This window comes from Orbicella franksi, chromosome 9 (assembly GCF_964199315.1).
Source record: "Orbicella franksi chromosome 9, jaOrbFran1.1, whole genome shotgun sequence".
NCBI lineage: Eukaryota > Metazoa > Cnidaria > Anthozoa > Scleractinia > Merulinidae > Orbicella > Orbicella franksi.
Window position 1 is genome coordinate 30,568,589 of NC_138153.1, and position 9,560 is coordinate 30,578,148.

General features: G+C 37.8%; 1 protein-coding gene across 3 annotated transcripts; it reads right to left on the minus strand.

The window, feature by feature from the left end:
• Window positions 1–3,584: 3,584 nt before the first annotated feature.
• LOC145496679 (uncharacterized) lies at window positions 3,585–9,531 on the minus strand. 3 transcript variants are annotated; one of them, XM_081476413.1, is made up of 4 exons: window positions 8,838–9,531; window positions 5,161–5,306; window positions 4,565–4,816; window positions 3,585–3,664 (listed from the first exon to the last, which is right to left on the minus strand). In XM_081476413.1, exons 1-4 carry the CDS (start codon window positions 8,932–8,934, stop codon window positions 3,641–3,643), a joined length of 519 nt encoding a protein of 172 aa, XP_081332539.1. In that variant the 5' UTR covers window positions 8,935–9,531; the 3' UTR covers window positions 3,585–3,640. The 3 variants fall into 3 exon arrangements, 2 of the variants coding, with proteins under 2 accessions (XP_081332539.1, XP_081332538.1); XM_081476412.1 differs by lacking the exon at window positions 3,585–3,664 and having other exon boundaries at window positions 4,294–4,816; XR_014050582.1 differs by lacking the exons at window positions 5,161–5,306; window positions 8,838–9,531 and having other exon boundaries at window positions 3,591–3,702; window positions 4,565–4,987.
• Window positions 9,532–9,560: the final 29 nt, after the last annotated feature.

Here is a 9,560-nt window from a genome sequence, read left to right on the forward strand (position 1 = left end):
GCGGGATATGAAACCAGCAGCGAAATTGTTGTCTAACGAGTTTAGATAAAAGCAACTATTTTTGCCCTGTTTATTTAACTTTCCGAGTTTGTCTTTTTTAGTTTGTTGCTGGTTTATTTTTGTCGTCTGTTGTCTAATTTTGGTACGCTGTTTAAACTCCCTCAAAGAAATTTGCGATGCTTGTGCAGTACAAGTTTCTGATACAGGACCTCAGCCAGCCAGGAATGGCTTCGGATTGCCTTACAACATTTGAGGAGAGGCTTTAAGTTTCCCAACTTTAAAGGCTAAAACTTGGCTACAACAAGCCACCATAACCAATTCCAGGCCTAATTGCACATCATATTCTATTTTAGACCAAATGGTAGAGAAGTATACCATATTTTGGACCAAACGGCTTAGTGGGGTGGGGAAGATAAGTTTACACGTTCACTGATACTTTGTATCGCAAAATTACCTGTAACGAAGCTAAAAAAAAATACAGTTTATTTTTCCAAAATGGAAAGAAAAAATAACTTCACAAAAAGTAGTCAAATCAAGCTAAAACTCCGAAGAGAAATCCTTGCAAAGTACGTTTGTAGTGCAGACAAGCAATGGTCAACCTATGGCATTGTGTTAAGTTTTCACTTTATTTGATTCTACAAGTCTTAATCTGTTCAGTTTTAGTTTTATGTTGTCCCTACACTCTTTCTCGTTAACCACAATAAAAATGATCACGTTCCTAACTCAGGTCGGATTTTCTAAAGTGAGGAAAGGTAGCTGAAACTTTAAACTTATTTCAATGTTGGCGTCTGCGAATGTTTTCCCCAAACTTATTGTGATGCAAAGATTGTAGAACACATAGTCATGCATGCGTTGGACAAATCGTCGTTATCTGAGAACTTTAGCTGTTAGTTCGTCTTCGATGCTCCGAGGAAGCCTGAACAAATTTGAATGTGGCATCTACGAGCTGAGCCCGTCACTCAATTTGCATAGTGGTTTAATTAATCCGCGCGGAAGGTTTGATTCAATGAGTTTTCCCCACACAGGAATTGACAACTCAATTGACCACATTTCTTAATAATACGGTTAGCTCTTACACTGATGAATGTCGAGTGGGTCTAATTTTTGTGTTCTTATTGAAATTCAGTTTCCAAATAAACTTTGAAGATCTTTAACGCTCCCTTTACAAACACCAAGTTTCGACCGAGAAAAAACAGCTGAATTACATATTATAATACTACCGTGTAGCATGAAATTTTCGTGGGATCTATTTTTCGCGAATTTCACGGATTTTTCATCGATTCGAGAAAATTAAATCCCGTGAAAACAAACTCTCGCCAAAAGAGTCCGCGGAAATTTACTCCTTTAATTTCATTGCTGTATTTCAATGAAATTGGTTGAAACTGTCACGAAAACGACCATAATTATGGCTTCCATTATTGTTACTTTCAAGTACCGTACATGAAATCCGCGAAAAAATTATACTTAGGGGTAAAGTCCCAAATCCAAATTCGCAAAATTCTTTTTCCTCCAAATTCGAAAATCTAAAACCAGCGGAATCAAACTCCTGCGAAAATTTCATGCCACACGATATTATGCTTGACTGCTTTCTCCTGATCTTACAGAGACAATACCTCATTCCAGAAATCAGACTTTTATTTCACTTTAAATTTTCTAATTGCAGTTGCCATAATATTGACATCGTGCAACTCTTTTCTTTTTGATCTGAAATGTTTATTGGGATCTTAAGGCCAGATGCAGATATTTCTGATATTTCTCAAACAAATGACACAAGAAAAACGTAAATCTCATTTAAGCGAGAATTTAAACTGAAAAGGTACAAACTGATTAACAGTTACTTATGTAAATATAGTTCATGGTAATTTCACTTGAACAAAAGTTTGACAAAGAAACGAAGATAAAACAGCTAGGGTTCAATTTACTAAATATTTAACGAACAAAGACCTTCCAGAAGTTGCCAGGGGACACCCCTACGCTTACGTCATCGCATTCCCATCGTGTGTTCCCAGGGGTAACCAAAAAGTGATACAAACTAGCCACAAACGCGGGATGATCGTACAACCTATCTTGATCCCTCATGTGGCCCCATTTCCCAACATAGTGAGCTCCTTCCCATCCCCACCTACTGCACACTCCAGCTAAAAACGAGTTGTCATCATTCATTTTTACGTATGAACCACAGGAAGCTGGCATGGTATCGGTCTGTCCGCTGAAATACTGGACTACAGCTTCACCAGCGCTGTTGTTTGCAGTGGTCACGTGGAAAGTGCGTTGCTTTCTGCAGAAGAATCTCAGTTGAGTAAAAGACAAATGTGTTCTCAGCTGATTCATGGCAGTCTTCGTGAGGAACTTCTGAGAGTTACTTACTCCTCGATTCACTATTCTTGGGTTTGTTATTTTCCAGTCTGAAACTGTCTGCTTCCTTGGAGAGAATAAGTACGGTTAGTCCTACCTATGCTAAGGAGAGGATAGTCAATGAGGGGGTGAATAAGTTTTCGGATCGACGGATTTGGCCTTAAAAAGCGTGCGGATTGTGGATTTTTGCGCTAAATCGAGTGGAATCGCGGATTGGATCGTGGATCAGCTGTGAATTTTGGCGCGGATTCCGGATTCTGCCTGTCTTGATGTTTGGATCTTGGGTCCTAAACGAAATTTGGATCATAGATCTTTCTTAAGCCCTGGTCGGTATGTTAATGAGCTCATCCGATTATTTCTTTTTTCCAACAAAGCTCATTTCTTTATTGGAATATATAGTTATTATAATTGATTGAATAGTTGATGGAATATAGTCACATAGTTACTGGAATTGTACTGTGTTATAGTCATCAAGTATGTTTCCTTCTTTACTATTTGTGCAAAATTAACAACGGCATTCACATTTACCGGCTTACTTTTGAACTTTTACACTTCTGTTTCCGGATGTGGTCCTGGTTTCGGAATTGAACAAAAATATTGGCGGATCGACGGATTTGGAAAAAAAAGGCACGGATCGGCAGATTTGCATACCCCTATTCACCCCCTCGTCGATAGAATACTAATTTCTGCGTAGAAATTTAAATATTTTAACCACACAGATTTCCCCATTTTCTTTTCGCGCAGTCGAAGTGGGCTAAAGTTTAACCAATGACTGATACCAAGCTGGTAAGACACGGCAAAAACAAGAACAACAAGAACAACAAAACAAACACATATTTCAACAAGATGACTGACAGATGCATGTCAGACACACTGACTTGGCAGAATCCATAGTTGTTGTCAGCAGTTGGAGCGCCACTGTTAGGGAAAACTGCTTCTCCTGCCAACGTGAAATTAAAATCAGAGCCATTTCCAAGGAAAGCAAACCAGTCCTGCCAAAACAAAATTAACAAATACATATATATAGCATGATGCAATATTAAAGCAAAAATGGCATTTTAAATAAGTTATAACTAATCAAAATCTCTCTCCAGACAAGCTTGAATTCTCTCAGTATGGCCTTACTAAACAACGCAAAGTTGGAAGTTGGATATGATTCAATCTCAGTTGATGCTCAGGCATTGTCCAACAGTTCCAGACGCATAACAAGATGAAGTTTATTTACTCACCACAAACCTCGAAACCTACAGAATTCACGTTCTCAAGCCAAACCCACATCGCGTCATCAGGTTTTGTGTGACGTGTGTACCTTGCTGAGACAAACACAGATGGCCTTCCACTAAAGCTCTGCAAATGGTCAAGAACTTGTGTTAGCATGATTAAATAAGAGATTTCCTAGACTTGGCATACGGGTGAATTGTGTTCCAAGATGGAAGATATTAGGCATTTGCTTGCACGTTCTGCTGACGCATCAATTGGGAAGATGGAGGGTCAACAAGAAACTACAGAAGTACCGTGGAATATCCTACTTGATGTTACAGTACATGTATACGAGTCAGTGCTTGCAGTGTGACAGAAAGGATATCAGGGTGGAACAGCGATGATAGCATTCCACACGAGAAAGCACTGGATAACTGTTGTAAATGCATGCCAGACATATGTTTGGTGATTTCCAATTGCTTTCCAAAGACTTTCAAATTTCTCAATGCCATGAACATCGTTTCTAATATCAGTTTTGTAAAGGACTGAGTAATAAATCTGAAGAAAGTATGCTGAGGAAGTTACTGGACTAGTCTTGTCTTGGTCGTTATAACATTTTGTTCGTTCAGATCAATTTTATGAAGTACACGTGAAGTCGAATTTTGTAAGCATCGATATTCCAGGCCACTTTGCCTTGTAAACCACATTAAATACAAAGGTGAAGATTTGAGTTTGATATCAAACATGTATAGTTCATTCTCGAGGTAGCTTACTTACATGGAAGCTTAGAATTACAAGATACGCAAGTAATAAATATTTATCGACGCTAGTTTTATGAGTGTCAACATCCAACCTTCAGCCCTGAAACTCAGATGATGGTTTTAGAAACCTCTCTTCGAGTATTCCTGCAGCTTAACCTCCTACCATACAAATAATGATGATCTCTTATAAGAGCAACCTCAGTGACTGTTTTTACTTGTTCTGGACGATGAATAAGTTTTTTACTGACCTGCTTGAACGCCACTTTGTTGCACTTGCTTTGTGTTGTCCAAACTCCATCAATAGTAACACTTCCTTGTATTATTTGTGGATGGCTTTGGAATGCCAACCAGTTTACGACTCCAGTTCCATTTGTCCCAAAGCCTGTCTCACGTGTACACACCTTGAACCCACGTGTCGTCATTGACTGAACCCACATAGCGGAAGGAGAATGAACTCGTGTAAACTCCTCACCAAGGCTCAGTGACACGTGAACTTGGACCTAAAAAATATGCAGAAGACATAATTAGAGATATACGTTACAGGTCGACAGTTTGTTACAGAAAAAAAAGAATATGTGTGCCCCCTGCCGTCTTGTACAACTAATTGGTAGCTACTGCTCACGATGTTTGTTACCAACAGATTTCAGCCTTCCTCAAGTTGTGCAAAATGGTAATTTTAGAGTTGAGACTCTATGAGCCGGAAATTTTGAATTACCCAGACATTTTGGAATAGTGAAAATTATCTTCGTTGTAGAAAAAAAAAGCAACTGGCATTAGATTGAATCGCTTTGTTTACTAATGAGGTGCCAATACTAAGTGCTAAATAAACATTTGGTTACCTTACCTTTCCCGATTTACTAAATGGCTCAGGAAATGCAATGTTTTGGCAGCGTGGTAAGCGGCAATGTGGATTAGGCAAACAGCCATTGCCACAGCTCCAGTCTTGAAACGTTTGTGACACGTTGGACTTGCCAGATTGAAAAGAAATCCCTAGAACCAAGACGGCAAATATTGGTATTTTTAGAATCTTGAACTCACTTTTTTAACGGATGATGAGAACATCAGGGAGCGCTGAAAAGCGCCGGGAACTGTCTGTTACCAGATGGGAATTGACCTCTCAACCAATTTCTTGCTTTACATTTACTCTGTTCCAGCTTTTAGCTTCGCATTATTAAGCCTAAAAATTAAATTTTGCTCAACCATAGCTCATTTTTGGCTGATCATTATTGAACAATGTTGATGTTAAATAAATTCTGATTGGCTAAAGACACCCAGCACATTGCAGATAACGCTCTGTTTTAGTACGATCTCTGCGTGTAATTATATTTAATGATAATCATATATCATTCGATCAGTGGGCTTCCTTTAATTTGACAATTTTTTCTGCACTTTTCAGGTTTTGTTGATTTTTGTTTCATACGGCGCAGTCTGTCTCACTGGTGCTGCACAGGAGACGATATTGCGTGTAAACAGAATAATAATTTGTGGGTTATTCGGTGCAGATGAATGACCTTGTGGGTGTTTCAAACAATCAAAAGAAAGGGGAATTAATCGTCTTTGCTCTATAAATTTACCACCCAAAAACTGTTTATTTGTCCAACTATGGTGAGGTTTAAGCCGATTAAAGATCTCCGCGGGAAAACACCTCGACTTTAAGCTTACAAAAGTGAACTGTTTGATCCGTGTGAGAACATTTTTACAGTATATTTACTTACTAAATAACAATCGCCGGTTTCTTTCTTGTCTATCATAACCCCAGCGGGGTCCTGTATATTCGTGATTCGCATGATTCTTTGTATTTAGCTTTCTTTTTCTCTTTGGAAAATATGAAGGGCAACTCAAAAGATCACTGTGTATTTATTATCAGATCTTTTTTTTTCTTTTTTGCGGCTCCAGCGTGCGAGTGTAGTTGAGTGAAAGAGAGAAGAAGGTTTTTCTTTATAAGCCGATTTGCGTGCTAACATACTTGTGAACTGGGCTACAGAACTATCCAACTTTGATTGCACGAAAAGTTAAAGAGCGCTTAGTTTGATTAAATTCTGTTATGCCTATGACTTGGCAGGGGAACGTAAATTGCGGTAATTAAGGTAGGACTAAGGCAAACCAAGGGAAAGTAAACGGCCTGTTCAACTACGTTGGACTCTGGACGGGATCAAATGCTCATGAAAGTATAATAATTTGTTCCATCTAGACTAACTTCACTTGTTAGTAATGTTGACGATCGGTGTAGGAAAATTAATTGCAAGTCAAACAGAGGAAGGCGAGTGCGTATCCGGCTGCACGCTTTCAGATTTAACCCCCTGTGGGGTAGACAATTAGTAAAAAGTGCTCCTGTAGTTGAGCTTTAGGAATTGAACAGCTTTAATGTCTAAGATGCTTAAACTTTCTAAAGCGATTTTCCCTTGCACAGAGACTTGCCGACAATTTTGTTGGTTTTCAACTGGTTTGTCATCTCTAGAATTAAGTTGAAATCTAGCAACGATTTCCTTATTTTAGTCGAAGTGAAAATAAAAAACAATAACTGTGAATTTATAATCAGATTTATCATTTTATTGCGGCTCCAGCGTGCGAGTGTAGTTGGGTGAAAAATCGCTTAAATCGCCAACTTTACTTCATACTTGGTCACTCAGTCATGGATGATTGTACCGCAGTAAGCAACTTAGCACATTTCTTGGACTTGTACCATGCGCAGGTCAGGTTTAAAACACTTTCATAAGTCAGACAAGATGACAAACTGATTCCTTAAATGTTATCACGAAACGAGTGCGAGTCTTATTTATCACGAAAACAAAACTGCTGTTACTTTCTACTGTCCTTAGGCCATTTCCGAGCTACCTTGTAACAGTTATTGCAACTGTAATTTCCAGCAGTAATTTACTGCTTATATGTGACCAAACGTTGCATGTATCGCAGCAAATAATGAAGAACCTTTATATTTTAATACTTACCTACACATTTTTTATAAAGCAAGCTCGAGATAGACAAGAAGAATACTCAAGACCTTGTCGCTCATTTGAAGACTTTTTTGTTGGTTTATAGACTGCGCGTATTTACTTTAGTATACACTCTTTCAATGATGTGTACATGTAAATTAATTCTTGTATTATACTTTTTTGACTGTCAAACACTTTCATTATTCTTGTTATATTTATTTCTCAGTTCGAAAATAAACGTTTATTGTAAAAAAAAAAAAAAAAAAAAAAAATCGATATTCCTATTATTAAAACCGTCATCAACATAAGTGTAACATATAAACGGACAAAGGTAATTTCGCAAACTACTCGCATATAGCCCTTCAGGTTTTGTAATTAACGGTTTTAGCCCTATAGGTGTATCTGTACACTTCAAGCTGCTCTGGAAAGTGTTTGCAATGTTTTGTGTTTCGTGGAATTAAAATTAAACTGCGTCCAAAACAACTAACGTAAGTTAAAGCTTAAAGAGAACTGAAGAGGTTTTTCGAACCAGACTGTTTTCAATTGGCAGATTTCCATTTCAGGGGTTAGTGGGAGGGACCGGCCATGTTAAAGGAGCAGGGAGGCTCGTCTTCTTACGGATTTTGGAAATAGCTCGTCGTGTATTCAGGACGCCTTATCAACTGAAGGTTTGATCAGATATGGATGATGACGTCTCTAAAACGCTTATTTTTTGTATGTTTTACAATAGTATAAAAACGTCTAAGAGTCAAATGGAAGGACAATAAAGCTGGCGATATTCCAAGAACGACCTTAAACCAACATCTCAGCACCTTAAGATAAGAGTTTTTTCTCGTTAAGATCAGAAGCAGGGAGAGAAAATACTGTATTGTATTTAAAAAATAAGTTTAATCACGAGTGGAAACGTTTAATTACCGACCCAACTTGGGCGACTAACAACAAGATTTGAAATGTTGTAAAGAAAGTATTACATTTAAAAAGGTCACTTTACTGTCACAAGCAAAAAACCTCAAAAATAAGAAGGCGAATTAACTGGGTGTTTTTTTTAGCCTTCGACGGATATAAATGCCACTTGTTTTCGAGAGAGAGACGTTTTAACAGACAATGTAAAATGAAAATACTATTGAGTTCAATGAGACGTCTCTAAACTGACCACTGATTGTTCACTCATTTATATGCAAAAAAATAAGCTGAAAACTGCGGGAGAACCACAAAACAGTTTCTTCCCAAAAACCCATGAAGCGGGCATTTTTTTCTGGTCTTCAGTTTATTTGCGGAAGAATGAAAAGGGAAAAGGGAGTGTATCGATTCGATGTTCTTGCAAAGATGAAAGCATTTTGAAAAAAACAAGAAACAAAAAAGACGTAAGAAATCATGATTAACATCTTGGTACAACTTTAAGAGAAGTCAACATTTAGATGTGACGAATTAAACGGCAAGATCGTTAGATTGTTCACTTAGTTAGTTGGCACACCCACCCATCACTGAAAGGAGTAAGCACCGAGTGGCGCAGAATTTTCGCTTTGGTCGTTCTCAAAGAACCAGTTAATTTAAAAGAATGGATTTTTAAAAGTGACCACAGCCTCACCTTTTGCTGTAAAAGTGATATTTACCCAGGTGGCGAAGAACAGCAAAACTGAAAGAGAAGAGCAGGGTCGAACCTTCATTTCAAAGCACCTCATCATGCCAAGTGATAAGATGCACTGTTCTCTGGTTCTGTCAACCTCTTACTTTATAACAGCACCTCAAACTGGTTTAATGCGTATGCAAATAGCTTAATATAATATCATGTTGCTTGGCAGAGAATAGATCCATCAATTTTTAGGTCAGGTTTAAATCACTTTGAAGAAGACAAGCGATAGTTAATTCCTGGAATTTTGTCACGAGCTCGGTAGAGATCACGAAAGTGAAAAACTTCTATTGTAACCGCTTTAACTGTGAAAATGACATCTCAAAATAATGTCATAACGATTAAAAATGTTGTAGTATGCAGACTAAAGTGGCGGCTGATTCCTGGTTGAGGGAGGAGATTCAGGAATAAAACACAAATTACTGTATTTTTTAAAGTGACTGTTTAATATGATTAAATGTTCAGTCTTTTTTGATCGTGAATATTCTCGTGAAAGGGGATTTAAGTTTGTTTGTTTTTTCTCAGAAAGATAATAACTGGCGGAGTTTTAATTCAAGCAGATTTGCAGCTAACGTTTTGTGTGCTTTACATTGTAATTCCAGGAGCTTGTATCACGACTATTGAAAGAGTGAGGAATCATAAGGCAGTGATATTATTGAAAAGCTATTCATATGGCGATCA

What these genes read in the sequence shown, in the direction of transcription:
- LOC145496679 (XM_081476412.1), bottom strand. Translation starts at nt 8,934, where the DNA reads ATGATGAGGTGCTTTGAAATGAAGGTTCGACCCTGCTCTTCTCTTTCA. An exon ending in TATCACTTTTACAGCAAAAG is followed by an intron (nt 5,307 to 8,837) that starts GTGAGGCTGTGG and finishes TCTTGGTTCTAG; the next exon opens with GGATTTCTTTTCAATCTGGC. An exon ending in CATTTAGTAAATCGGGAAAG is followed by an intron (nt 4,817 to 5,160) that starts GTAAGGTAACCA and finishes CATATTTTTTAG; the next exon opens with GTCCAAGTTCACGTGTCACT.